Source organism: Giraffa tippelskirchi, chromosome 13 (assembly GCF_054371585.1).
Source record: "Giraffa tippelskirchi isolate mGirTip1 chromosome 13, T2T-mGirTip1v1.2.pri, whole genome shotgun sequence".
Taxonomy (NCBI): Eukaryota; Metazoa; Chordata; class Mammalia; order Artiodactyla; family Giraffidae; genus Giraffa; species Giraffa tippelskirchi.
Genome location: NC_137287.1, coordinates 111,809,846 through 111,824,634, shown reverse-complemented (window position 1 = coordinate 111,824,634; position 14,789 = coordinate 111,809,846). Strand labels below are relative to the sequence as shown.

The 14,789-nt window shown below is 44.4% G+C and overlaps 1 protein-coding gene across 10 annotated transcripts in view; it reads left to right on the top strand.

Annotated features, from left to right (window-relative positions):
- Positions 1-14,789, top strand: part of CHD6 (chromodomain helicase DNA binding protein 6) — a 194,991-nt gene that overhangs the window by 71,939 nt on the left and 108,263 nt on the right. For all 10 annotated transcript variants that reach the window (XM_081556952.1, XM_081556951.1, XM_081556949.1 and 7 more), the window contains one exon: positions 14,594-14,741. In XM_081556952.1, the coding sequence (XP_081413078.1) occupies positions 14,594-14,741 (148 nt within the window). The remainder of the gene's footprint in view (positions 1-14,593; positions 14,742-14,789) is intronic.

The following is a 14,789-nucleotide window of genomic DNA, read 5'->3' as shown; positions in this document are numbered from 1 at the left end:
GTAGTTATAGTTAAATATTTTAATCCCATAAATGTTATTATTTTAGGAATGAAAACTTCAAGGTAACTTGTCCAAGACGCCAAACTAATGAGCAGCACTGTCAGGATCTGACACCAGGCTCCCTTGACCACAAAACCCACTTTGTTCTCTGCAGCCTTGCGCCTCTTTTTGCCTTGCTAGGGAAGATTGCAATGGATGATAGTGGGGAGATCCCAGTGTCAGAGTAACTGGTTTTTATTTGTAGGAGACAGCCCCTCTTCTACAGAATTTTAGTTTGCACACTTGATAGAATCCTCTCAGGGACAAAGATGGCCCCAACCTTTTCCTGTGCTACTTCTCTTTGCATTTGAGACAGCAACTAATTGAACACAGTTCCTCTCCTTAACAGATGATAGAGTCTAGCGAATTTTCCTTTTCAAGGATAATAATTAATAGTGATGAATATTCACTTATTGCTTAGGGGATAAAAACAACTCAGGTAGCAGGAGCCTTTAAAAAAACAAAAACTACCCTCTCTTCCTTTACCTACAAGCTACCTTGGAGCTTGAGCCTAGTTCACTCCTTTATTATATAAAACTTAAGCAGGAAAGCTCCTCCAGGAAGCTGATTTATGTTCTCTGTCATTTCCCTGACTCTGAAATTTAAATTTCACCAGTACAGTTTGCTTTTTTTAAATTATAGTACCTTTCCTAAGGAGAATGGGGCCACTGGCATGAGAAGACACACAGAGATACAGATACTCTTATAAACATACACAGACCTGTGCATACGTGGACACCCATGGCCTGCACAGCTGCAGTGAGGGACTCAGAGGTAGGCAGGTTTGCAGGGTCAGGTAATATTGATAAGGGCTTTGGGAAAATGCTTTGAGATTAGAAAAGCACCAGGCCAGCTTATTAGGCAGGTCAGATTTTCACCAGTTGAGAAAGAAATTTCTCACTGGGCAACATCACGTGATGTAATGGATACTGTCCTCAATGGTTTTTTGCATCAAACACTTCTGCGTGCCTATGAATTTTGTATTTCTTTCTTGAAAATGGCCTTTAGTAAAAGTCAGCTTCGTGGCATTAAAGTGCGGCTTGGTAAGCAGGAAAGACGAGCAGTTCCAGTGTGTACGAAGCCGTTGGGCCCTACTCACTATCCAGGGGAAATCTGAGGGGTAGGTTTATGGCCCTTTGAGTTGCCTTCGCAAACCGGGAGCCAAGCACTTTGACAGACAGGGAGGTTGCATTTGTAAGCCAGGGTCTTGCGTGTTGGTGTCCATGTTGCTGGTTGAGGGCAGAGCATATACGTTTTGGAATTTCTACACATGTCAGAGCTGGGATTGGTTTATATTCTCTCTCAAAAGTCAAGAAATGAATCTGTGTGCTAGCGTAAGTGAAGGGCAGTGTGATATCTGCTAGGAGTGAAAAAGCCAAAAGGATGAAAAGAAATGAATACTCTGACTAGCCCCAATTTCTGTACTCAGCTTTTTACCCCCATTTGTTTGGACTTGCCAACCCACAGCAGATTTTTATCCCAAATCCAATAAGTTTGCTAACATCCTGGGAGAAAGGTTTTACGTTTTCTGATTTTTCTCTTTGATACTTGCTTCAAAAAAGGTAAGCCCCAAACCTTCTGATTATGTAACTGTGTGAGTTGTGAGTCAGCTAAGAACTATGATGCAGGACGGGTAAAAACATTCAACCAGGTCAGCTCTGCCTCACTGCTTGAAAGTCAGTCACCTGTCTTTGTTTACAGAGTGCAGATCTTTATTGAGGCTGAAATTAGGTTCAAGAGAGTCCATTGACAGGATTCTTTTGTTGGGAGACTTGTTTTTACATTCTGGTCAGTTATTAGGAGAAAGAAGACAAATATAAAGACATAAATGAGTTCTGAGTAGAGACCCTCTGCTTAGAACCTACTAGGCTTTCTGTTAAGTAGGGAAGAAAACTAAATGATAATGTCAGAGACCCACCTCTGAAGCTCTGGACTTAAGTCTCTGTTCCTATCTTTGTAAGAGCTCCTGGAGTGCTTATTCTGTAATTCTTAGGACTTTCTTTATATATATAATTTTTTAAATTAATTAATTAGGCTGCACTGGGTCTTAGTTTTGCACATGGGCTTTCTCTAGTTGTGACAAGCAGGGACTACTCTCCAGCTGCAGTGCACGGGCTTCTCACTGCGGTGGCTTCTCTTGTTGCAGAGCATGGGCTCCAGGGTGTGTGGGCTCACTAGTTGTAGCACATGGGCTCAGATGTTGTGGGGCATGGGCTTAGTGGCTCCACAGCACGTGACATGTTAGTTCCTGGACCAGGGATCGAACCCATGTCCCCTGCGTTAACAGGTGGGTTCTTAACCACTGGACCACCAGAGAAGTCCCCTCAGGGCTTTCTGAATTAGGGTCTGGGGTATAGGAAGCCTTTACTCGGTGCATAAGGAAACAGTTCCTACATAGTAATGTAGATGAATACCTGTTCCTTTATTGATCCAGTGTGTATGTATTACCTCCTGTGTGCCTTGTTTCGTTAGTGAGCACTTCTGTCGGGAATGGGACAGTGGAGGAAGGAAGATGCTTCAGAGGTATCTCTGAGCCTTGCCATCGAGGGACTTTCACAAGTTGGAGAAACAGCCTTGCAGATGTTCCCAGAACAGGCAAAAATATAAACAAATAGAAGAACCTAATATACAGAATAGCCAAAAGGATTTAGAGAATTGAGAGTATTTCAGGGAGTTCCCTGGTGGCATGGTGGTTAGAATTCTGTGCTTTCACTTCTGTGGCCTGGGTTCAGTCCCCAGTCAGGGAACTGAGATCCCACAAGCCAAAAAAAAAAATGTTTCAGTTCTGGTCTAGGGAGTCCCTTGAAAGAGTACTGCGTTATTAAAGCAATTGAGCCAGTTATTAAAGGAATTAATAGATGAGAAAAGACTTAAAGCAGCGTGATGTTTAAATAAGCGTTCTTTGGGGGATTTCCAGTTTTAAAATGGTAGACTGAGCATGCTGTTATTTTCCCTTCTTCACCAGATTTTCACTTAATGAAATGACAGGAAGAACATAAGGGAATAAATTCTTCAAAGATGGGAGGTGTCACAAAGTTCTGGATGTGGGGGGCCCCTGGTCGCATATTGATGGGTGAATGCCATGGAGGATGTCCCCACTCAGAGCACATGCAGGAGGCGTGTCTGCAGCAGAGGTGGAAGTACTTCCCCCTCACCGTGGCCCCGGCAGCCCTGGAGAGGGACCGGGGCTGGAGGTGGCAGGTTGGGGACTGTCTGCAGAGCAGCTGTGTGATCTGTCAGCTCCAGGCTGAAGTCAGACAGTTATTCTAAAGATGCTGAGCAGCTTGCTCTGGAAGAGGGTCTAGGCTCCAGCTGGGGAGACTGACATCCACAAGAAGGGGGCACAGGAGCCCAGGCTTCTCTGCCTTTCCCTGCCCAAGCCCCTAAAAGGGGGAGAGAGGGGCAGCCCCTGTGTATGCAAAGTCCCAGGTCAGGCCTCCCATTCAGGGGGGAGGCTTGCTGGAGAAAGTGACTTAACTCAGCAGCAGGGAGCCTCACCAGCCCGTGTTACCAGCCTCCTTCACGCTAAATATTTATCGGCCCTCAGAGATCCCCGGACCGTAAGGAGAAGCAGCAGGAAAAAGAGGAATGACCAGGACAGCTGTCCTCAGAAAAAAATAGTTCAAGGCAAAGGTCATAAAGATTTTAAATTAGTGTCCTCAGATCCAAGATGATCAATTTCATGTCTACAAAACAAGAAATGTGTAATCAGGAAAAAGGAATAGTCAGAAAACAAAAAGAACGAATGAAAATTTAAAACATGGCTGCCCACACTCATTCATCAAAAATTTTGAGCAGAGAAAGGAATAGGGGAGATATGTAAGATCTAAGTTGATCAACTTTAGGATGTGGGTAGCGGTTGCTTAATGTTGATGAATAAAGAACTAGAGGCGGGAATGTATTTGGAGTGAGTGAGGTATCCATCAAGAGCAGATCTCTCTGGCAAGTGGGATTTGGTGCAAGTAGAGATGGCTTATATGTTTCATTTGAAGCCCTTCTATGTTTTAAAAAAATTTTTTTTTCATTTGCTGTGATCACTTCTAGTAAGTTTGTTAAAACTCTGCCTTGTCATCTTATAAGTATGTAATTTTTTTAAAAAAAATATTTATTTGGCAGCATCGGGTCTTAGTTGTGGCACGTGGGGCTCTTCAAGGTGGCGCTCATTTACCCTCTACTTGTGGTGTTCAGGTTCCAGGGCGCTTGGACTCTGTTAGTTTGCGGCACTCAGGCTTAGCTGCTCCACAGCATGTGGGATCCTAGTTCTTGGACCAGGGATTGAACTCAGGTCCCCTTCATTGAAAGGCAGATTCTTAACCACTGAACCACCAGGGAAGTACCTGTAATGTTTTTGTTTCATTTTTTTTTTTTTTAGCTAGGATATCACAAACTTGCATAATCTTTTTTTTTTGATGATGCTAATGATGTGATTGGAGGTTCCAAGAACAGGGAGATACGGTTCACATCATGTCTGCAGATGACTCCATCCACACCAAAACCATTAGTTTTGGGGGTGTGTTTTTCTTTGAACCAATATCTTGAAAAATCCGTGCTTAAGTCAGCTCTGCATGTATAGATGGAACGAATACGGGTAGCAAGTAAAAGTTGGATTAAGTGTGCAAATCTGCTCCCTGGAGTAACGTCCAGGATATCACTACTGTCCTTCCTGGAAGAGGCTCCAAGCCTGTGGTGAGGCCTGAATTAGAAGCTTTTCTGGAAAGTCGTTCCCCGAGTGGGGCAGTGGCTCCCAGGCTGGGCTCCCAGGTGCGTGCACGTTTGTGGAAGCAATGATTGGCCTCATGTGCTGTTTTCAGTCGTCCTGAATTTGGGGATTATGGCAGCTCACTGTGGAAGTAACTGACTGTTACCTGCTGAGACTTTGATGAGCATTATGCCAAATTCAATGTTAAAATGAGGAGATGAGTCATTTTGAAATAATGCAGTTTGTTCGGTAGATACAAATTTTTCAATACCTGGACTCCATGGGGAAAAGTTAATAAAAGACTCATAGCCATGAATCTCGGACAGTGTTCTGACACGCACCCAGACTTTTCTCCTAGTACTCAGACCCAGCATTCAGTTTCTGACTCTCAATTCAGGCAAAGAAAGGTGAAGGTAGGGAACTGGAGATGAAGCTGGGAGGAGAGTTTGAGGAAGTCTGTCTTGTGATTAATACTATAATTTTCTATGTGGAAGGCAAAAAAAGGTACTTATTTTTCTTTTCTTTTTTAAAACTTTTTATTTTGTATTGCAGGGTAGCTGATTAACAATGTTGTGATAGTTTCAGATGAATATCAAATATATGTATGCATTCTCCCCAGACTCATGTCCCATCCAGGCTGCCACAGAACACTGAACAGACTTACACTTTGGTTATCCATTTTAAATACAGCAGTGTGCACATGTCCTTTCCAGACTCCCTAAACTATCCCTTACCCTCAAAAAAGCATGCCTGTTTTTCTAATGCAAACTGCGGAGAGTCAAGATGTATAAAATCTTGGCTGATGAGATTGTGTAGTAGACAGGGTGTGAGAGCGTTTGAGGGCTGAGGGCTGCTAATGAACTGCTGTTGGTCATACCTGATCCTTGTTCTGCATGGATGGTACAGTTTATATGTTGGAAGTTTCTTGCATGTCATAAATACATGATAGATGCTTTCTTTAAAGTGGATATATGGAAATCTCCTCCCCCGAAATGCCCCGGAAGCGCGGCGCGGCCGAGACGAGCGCCGCGATGTGAGGGGAGGTGGTCGGCGGCTCCCTCCTCAGGAAGGGCATGTTTGGAGGGGCGGCTCTGGTGCCCCCGCACCGCCATAAAAGGGGCGGCCGCACTTCCTGACGGGAGACCCGCGCTCGACGCCGCCCGCTCTGGAGCCCGCGCTGGAGCCGATGACACGGCGCACGTGGCGGCCCCGAGGCGCTGGGTTGGCTGTTTACTCGCCAGCGTATCCGCGGCACTGCCGCCATAATGGGTTGCGCCCCTAGCATCCACATTTCCGAGAGCCGGGGGGTGTACCCCGGCGGCAAGGAGGCCGAGGACGTGCCGGGTGCCGCCGCTCCCGCCTGGCGGGCCGAGCCTCCCACCCGGCCAGCAGATGGCCGCCTCGACCCGGGCCCCTGGCTCCAGCCTCGCGCAGTCCGAGCCTCGCGGCTGCAGCGGCAGCAAATTTAATTTTAAAAGAGAAGTCACTTTGAGTAGTGTTCCAGAGTGAGTGAGTGCACCTTCTATGATGTGGAAAAGATCCAATTGCCATTAGCTGTTCTGGAGTGCTGAACACAATGGAGAGAAACCGCAACAAGAAGACATTCTCTGTCGCCGGCAGAAACTCCGTCAGCGTCCTTGGCTGGGACTCCCAAGCTCGAGTTGGGACAGACGGACGCTGATGCCCCGGCAGCAGGCTGGCGCAGTGAGTGGACGAAGCCTCACTCTACGGCAGTGGCATCAGGTGGTAGTTAGGGACTGTGACCGCGTCCCTGGGTGCTCTCGCAGGCTCTGTGCGTCGGGGGGCTGATCGGCTAATACGGAGAGGAGCTCTGGCCGCCCTCAGAAATCCCCAGTGACCACGGGGGCACCGCGCTATTAGGGAGGCGGGCACAGGCATTGCAGCTTCATGTTTCAGTATTTACAGTTTTCGTCAAGTTGCTGCAGTAACTCCGGCAGGTGTACAAAGGCTGCAAGAAAGACGGAAGTGTGATAAGATTGCACCTTCCCGGGGTGCACATGGAGGCTTTCTAAGGAGAGGGACGGACAGGAGGGGACAGTGCTCCGTGCTCGGCAGACATGGCACGGCCCGCGGCCTGGATAAGCTGAAACCCCACCTGTGCTCAGTGCCCGCGGTGCCTCTGTCATCAGCTGACAGCTCCAGCGGATGCAGCGAAGGGGGCTCGCCGGTTTTATCACCATTAATCAGCACCCTGGGGCCTGGGCTGCCTGATCCCGGCCCTGACCGGCTCTCCTGAGCGTCCCATCCCCCTTCCTTGATCGCGTCCTCGTGCACCTGCAGCACGTGGTGCGAGCAGCGAGCTAGTGAAGAAAACTTGGGCCAGGAGTGGCCACGTCTGGTCTCAGCCCAGAAGCAGTGAGCAGAGCCTGCGATCCGGCCCGAGGCCCCAGTGCCTTCCGTCACCTCAGTCCTCCGTCCCCCGCCTCTCAGCACCGAGACACGGGCTCATCTCCTGATGGGATCCGGACTGGATGTGGGTCCGCCTCCCGGCAGGGGCCCTTCCCTAAAAGCCCTCTACGAGGAGGGTCGTGCCCCCGTCAGAGACCAGCCTGCCCTCAGGTCGGCTACTGGGGGAGGCAGGCGGAGAAGCTGGGGGAGCGGACAGCGGAAGAGCTCCCTCAGAAGGAATTGTGCGGGCAGAATATTCGATATAAGACATGCAGCAGTCATGACTGCCCTCTGGATGCAGAAGACTTCTGAGCCCAGCAGTGTTCAGCCTACAGTGATGTTCAGTTCCAGGGATGTTATTATGAATGGCTTCCACAGTACAACGACCCTTCCACCCCCTGCACGCTCAGGTGTCAGGCACAGGGACAAAACTTGGTCCTGGATGGGACTCAGTGCACCGCTGACTCCTTGGACATGTGTATCATTGGCATCTGCCAGGAACCAGTGAGGTAGGAGATAGATGGGTTCCAGGTTGGAAATTCACAGCCAGCCTCCTCTCTACATTTCCTGAGGCAACAGATAGGTGGATTCCAGTTGAGAAATTGACAACCAGTCCCCTGTTTGCTCTCAGAAATTGAAGTAACAACAGAAACAAATCATGTATGGATGTGAGAGTTGGACGGAGAAGAAAGCTGAGCGCAGAGGAATTGATGCTTTTGAACTGTGGTGTTGGAGAAGACTCGTGAGAGTCCCTTGGACTGGAAGAAGATCCAACCAGTCCATCCTAAAAGAGATCAGTTCTGGGTGTTCATTGGAAGGACTGATGTTGAAGCTGAAACTCCAATACTTTGGCCACCTCATGAGAAGAGTTGACTCATTGGAAAAGACCCTGATGCTGGGAAGGATTGAGGGCAGGAGGAGAAAGGGACAGCAGAGGATGAGATGGCTGGGTGGCATCACCGACTTGATGGACATGGGTTCGGATAGACTCCGGGAGTTGGTGATAGACAGGGAGGGCTGGCCGCTGCGATTCATGGGGTCGCAAAGAGTCGGACACGACTGAGCGACTGAACTGAACTGATTGTTATTTTATTTTGGAGTAGAATTGATTTCTAATTTTGTGTTTGTTTTAGGTATATGGGAGCTTGATTTCACTTATACATAGATGTTTGTCAGTTCTTTTTGGAGTTTCCCATATGGATGATTAAAATGTGTTCCGTAGACTACCCAGTACTATTCAATGGATTTATTTTGATCAACTGTTTGATATATGAGCATATATTACTAGCAAAGTCTTAATTTATTTCTCAACCCTAAGTTTGGTTTTTTTGGTAATCATAATCATAAGTTTGTGAGTCTGTTTCTATTATGTAATATTTAACATTAGCATTCATTTGAAAAATATACCTGTCAATGATACCCTGTGGGGAAAAAAAAACAAAAAAAATAATAAAAAGATAAAGTGGATATATGGATATATGTTATAAACTCAAGTTGAGTTTTATTACTAAAAGTAGGCACATTGAGCCTCTAAAATCTTGTCTGCCATTTTTTTTTTCCTGTAATTTGTTCTAACTCTTGAGAGCTGGAAAAGTGAGGATTATAAAAATTAGATTGCTTTGATGTGGCCTCAAGCGTCATTCAACGGTGAGAGCATTAGGCCTTTGTATTAGGAGAACTGCACTGGCTGCAAGTGACATAAACCCAACTTGAATTAACTTAAGAAAAAGAGTAACAAGTGGGTTCACTGGTTTAGGGAGTCAGAACCCAGGGCTCAGTCAAGAGCTCCACAGAAGTCTTTGTCCTCCACCCTTCCTGAGCCTCTCTGGGTGTTGGCTCCATCCTTGACGACTGCTTTCCTTCTCCAGGTTGAACTGTGTCTGCCCATATCTCTGGGCTCATAGCTTAACGGACCTAGGAGGAAAGAGATGATTCATTTTCCTGCCCACTCCTGCCAGAAATTAGTCCTTTTTTTAAGGGAAGGAGTCCCACCTTTGCCCTTGCTAGGTCACGTGTCTAGCCCTGGACCAATCCCTGTGGTAGAAGGAATAGGACCCCATAGCCCAGCCTGACTTTCTGCTTACTCTTGTGGTTTGGGGGGTCAATATTGCTTATCAGCAAAAAAGTGCTGGGCACTCAGTGTCCACTTCAGCCGTGGTATAGGTATATATCAGAATAGTTTGTGTGTGTGTGTGTATAACTTATATGCTTTTTCTTCAACCATTGTGAGAATGAGTTGCAAATATCATGCCTTTTTATCCCTAAATGCTCCAGTGTATCTTTTTTAAGAGTAATACCATTTTCATAACCATTTGTTTAGTTACTGCTTTTGTTTCTCTACAGTCTGTGGAGAGACACGCTTAAGATCATGCAAATATCCTGTGTCTCTTCAAGTTGTTCTCCTCCAGATTGAGCATTCCTTGATGGTTCTGGATTATACTTATCTTGACTACAGTGGTTACAAAATGATTTTCCAACTCAGCCACTGCTTCTACATTTACTGTTTGGATTGTATAATAAGCAGGAGCTTTCCTTTCCCCCTCATTTATTCATTATTTGTCTGTCTATCATTGGTACAGATTCTTACCATTTTCAATGGCTTGTAATTCAGTACTGACCTTAATTACTTTCGTGCTCACATAGCCTCAGTTTTGACCAACAAGAGTTCTTCCAGCCAACTCCTGTGCCCTTGTGACATGCTGCCTTCGCTTCTTTCGGCACTCCCTTTACTTTACGACACAACAAGATGTTTCAGGCTGATCTTATAACTTCCTTCTCTTGGAACCAGCCATTTTTGTGAGGAACTTTGGAATTCAAAACCAAAATCTGAGAGCTGTGTGTGCAGATTGCGCTTGGAGCATCTTTGCTTGTTGGCTTTCTCAGTTGTCAAAGCTAGGGGGAAATACACAAGATAAACACGTGTACATATATGTACATGCACATGGATACACATCTACGTGCACACACAATATACTCATAATGCACGTGTACACGTTTATATGCATGTGTTCATACAGATACTTATCTTAGAAAGCATGTGTCACACTGAGGCCTCCAGTTAAGATTCATCCCACAGTCTCTTCCTTGCCTTACAACATTTCATATTTACGTCTTCCTGGGTGAGAACCACAGCTCCTAACATCGGCACATTTACTAATTTGTTTAATCCTATTACCACAGCTAAAATGGCTTCAGAACTTTTCCCTTGTATGCCCATCAAAGAGAGTTCACCTTTTGTTTGCTGTTTTCCTCACTTCTCCCCAAAACTGAAAGTATATAGTCAGATACTGTGTTTATAAATTAATGAGATTTTTTTTCCATCTGTTGAGTGTGTTTATGTTTTTCATTTGAAAAACACCTAGATTTATTTATTTCAACTTGTTTTCATCTTTCATTAAAAATTTTTTTTTGTATATGTAACATGCTTCCAAAAGTCAAATCTGTATAAAAAGATACTTACCCCTTGTTTATTTGGTTTATCCTCTTTGTATCTCTTTTTGTAAAATAAAATAGATATATGCAAGGTTTCTTATTTTCTCTTTATTCTTTCATAAAAGGAGCATGTTAGTATACTCTTGCACTTTGCTTTTTTCACTTAACAATATATCTTAGAAATCATTCCATGGTAGTTTATAGAATTCTTTCTTAATTGTTTTTACAGCTGCATAGTACTCCTTTCTATGTATCCTCATTTATTCATCACTTATGTTTGGACATTTAGGTTGTTTTTTGTTATTTTGAAATTATCAAACAATGTTGAATAACCACATGCATATGTGTTTCCATATTGATGGAGGTGTATCTTTAGAATATATTACTATAAATGGAATTGTTAGATCAAAGGGTATATACATACATAATTTTGTTACATATTATTTGACTAATATGTTCGAAGAACCTAGAACTCCAAGGAGACAACAGTACATTCATGGTCCAAATCCATCTGTAACAAAGTGGGGGTTAAAATGTCTTCATTTGGTAAAACTCTCAAGTGTAAGTTTTTCAAAACTCATTCTGAAGATGGGGAAAACACATTTCACCTAGTCTTCCTGGAGGATGAATTCAGGTGATATTTTCTTGATATCCTATTTGAAAGTCCCATTTATAAGCTCACAAGGAATCTTTGCTTCCTGATCCTTGTCTTTATCGAAGAGCTCCAGCAAAAAGTTTTGAAAATCAAAATTGATTCTTTTGTCAAAGGTAACATTGAGAAAATCACTATGAAAATTGCTCAGGTAGAGTGTCTTCTTATTTATCCCCAAATAGGTAAGCAGGTATCACTAGACTTATTCCTCTTTTACTTATGTATATTTAAGAAGGTGTTCCCTCCGCCCCCACCCCACACCCAGCCTCTGGCTAGGAAACCTGTGGTGCCCCAGGCTTGACTTTGGAGGGGCCTCACTACAGCTCCTCCTTGTCATCATTTAATGTGTTTCTGAAAACATGGAAGGCAAATATACATGTCTTATAGAAGGTTTAGTATTTTGAGAAGGTTCTATTCCTTAATTCTGTCTTAAGCTTAGTTTAGTTTTGAGCAGGATATTTTCACAATGAAGCACATGTTCTAACCCATTTATATATGAATATTTAAAATGGAGATTAAACATACATGGATAAAGTTTTCCAAAGTGAAGCTATATTTCATAGAAAGAAAATTGATTTCAAATGTTGAAAGGATTTAAGATTTTACAGAAGATTAAATGGGATTCCAAGCATGTGATTATTATGGTGACTATATTATATCTATATTACTGTCTCTAAATATGTTTCCAAAAAACGAAGCACACACCTTCTTCTGTTGAGAGAATCAACTATGGAGTTGTGATTTGTTGTTGTTTTTTTTTGGTATATCTGAGTTATTGGAGTGTTTTGTAACCAATTCTTTTGGTGATTATTTTGAAATTCCAAGAAGATTAAGAGAAATTTGAAGTTTTTGCATTTGTTGAAAAGGAGACTGGGGATTTAAAAAGAAAAAAGGAGACAGGAAACATGATATGATGTAAACAGCGAGGGGATTGTGAGTCAGCTGAGCTGAGCACCGGCTTCTGCTCGGCTGGTGGCTTTGGGGCCTTTGTGCTTTTTAACCTGTTTGTACATCTGGAACATGAGGCTCACCTGCCCTGGCCCCCTCGCAGAATCACAGTTGCTACAGTTAAACGAGACGGGAAACACTGAAGTGCTTTGTAGAATATAAAGTGCTATGTAATTTTCTTAGTGAGAAGCCATGTAACATGAGATAAGTATTCCAGTGAAAATTTAGCATCTTTTAAAACTCTTTTCACCGGAGTCTTCTGTCCTGAAACTGGTAAGAAGTGGTCTTTCTCCCCCGACCCCCACCCCTACCCCCCGAGTTTCATTTCTCAGTTTGGATCAAAATAATCTCATAAAGAAATTTGCTGATAGGTAGGCAAGCCAGTCTTCAGCCTACGGAATCAAGGGTAAGACTAGGTTTTTGCCCACCTGATGAGTGATCCACATGAGAAAAGGTGAAGGTTGTTGGGAGAAGCAGGCTGAGCCCACAGTCCATGCCCGGTCTGTCCCACCAAGGGTTCATCCCACTGGATCTTCTGTCTCTCTGCCCCTGTCTTCCCCCACACCTCGCAGTGACTCACCTGGTGGGAAGTACCAGTAACTGTGGCTCTTTCCTCATCTTCCACCTTCTGCCAAGACTTATCGACACTACTTCTGCCAAGGCTGACTGGTTCTGCTTCTGTCGGATCTTTCACATCATTTATACCCTTGCGTTTTCACTGATCACATCTCGCTTGAGTCTTCTTTCTCCCTTGCCCGGTCTTAACATTGTGCCCTTTTCATGCAGAATGAGTCTAAGCTCTCCAGCCTCACGTACCCCTGGGTTCTTTGCAGCTGCATCAGCTTAGTGCTTCTTCTCACTTGCCCTGTCATCCAGCCACACAGACTGTCTTTTATTAAAAGAGTCTTTAACACTCTTCCATTCCCCAAGAATGTCATGGTGGTTACGCGTGTGCCTGGTTTAAATACTTTCTCTTCCGTTTACTAGCGTGTTACCCTGGAAATCTTAACCTCACTGTTTTTCTTGATAAAATAAGGATAATAATACTGTCTGCCTTAAATGGCTGTTTTGAGGAGTAAAAGAGATAATCCGTGTAAAAGTTTAGAGAACTGTGCCTGCATGTAGTAGGTGTTATATACAAATTAGCTGTAATTATTATTATTATTGTCTTCTATCAAAATTCTGTGTGTATCTTGGCTCAAGTGTGTTTTTGCCAAATCTCCCCAGTTGTATCCATCCATTAGTGCATCCATCTATCCAATGAATATTTTATCAAATACTTGGTATCCTTTAGGCATAAGACTACTACTCACTGTGAGGAATACAGAACTTAAGCGCATACTCTCCTCTAGGAACTTAGTGTCTGATGGGAGAGCACAGAGAAGTGTAAATTGTTCATCCATTCAGCACATGTTGATCAAGTCAATGCAGAGGATCCAAGGTCCTATTTAGTTCTGAGCCTGGTATCACATGTAATGACTAACTCTGGTAAAAGATCAAAGTGTGAATGCCTTAAGCAAAGCAGAGTTGAGGTGCTTGAAAGAAAGTGAAAGTTGCTCAGTCGTGTCCGACTCCTTGGGACCCCATGGACTATACAGTCCATGGACTCCTCCTGGCCAGAATGCTAGAGTGGGTAGCCTTTCCCTTCTCCAGGGGATCTTCCCAACCCAGGGACTGAACCCAGATCTCCTGCATTGCAGGTGGATTCTTTACCAGCTGAGCCACAGGGGAAGCCGTTGTGGTGCTTGGGAGTGTAGAAAAGAGATTTTATCAGCCAGGAGGGGCCAAAAAGGTTTATTAGAGATGTTGTCATCTTAGCAGGGCCTTGCAGAGTGAATTTTGCCCATCTCCACCTCTCTCAAGGAGCATCTATCTCCTGCCGTGAGTGATGGCTCTGGGTGGTCGGAATTTTATTCCTGTGATCTCCTCAAGGGCTGTGGCAGTGTTTTGTTCAGTTTTGAACTCCTAGCACTCATTCTGAGTCTTACATAGATGATTCTCAATAGAGGATGGTGATGGCTTAGGGAGATGTTCCCATGTAACTTAAAGGGAGCTTGAAAGTGGGTGATTCTCAATATCTGTGAAGCAATTCAACTGTCTAGAGAAGATGTTTATTTGAAAGTGGGGTTTTTTTGGAGGGTAGGGAGATGTTTGTATCGTTTTACTTTGTATCACATTAATCATATCTATAGTAATCGTGATAGGGGTGTAAAAAAAAGTGAATTTTACATCAACCCATGTAGATGTTTCTTCCCTTTTTTCTGCAAATTTCTGGCAGGAAACTCTTGTCACTTTCCCATTAAAGCCTCTCCTGGCCCCAGAATTCCAGGATGTACCCTCGTAACTTTAATCACATGAGAAATCTTAGTTTTAAGAACTGCCCAACAGTTTTAATTCTGAATTTCTCCTTGTAGCAAGGAGCAAGGACCAACCCCAGTGGAAAAAAAGAAGAAAGGAAAAAGGAAAAGTGAAACCACAGTGGAGAGTTTAGAGCTGGATCAGGGCCTGCCGAGTGCATCCCTGCGGAGCCCTGAGGACCCCACCGAGTCTGCAGACAGCCAGGTACCGCTGTGCCGGGAGCCTGGGCGGGCGCTGCGGCTGCGGGGCGGG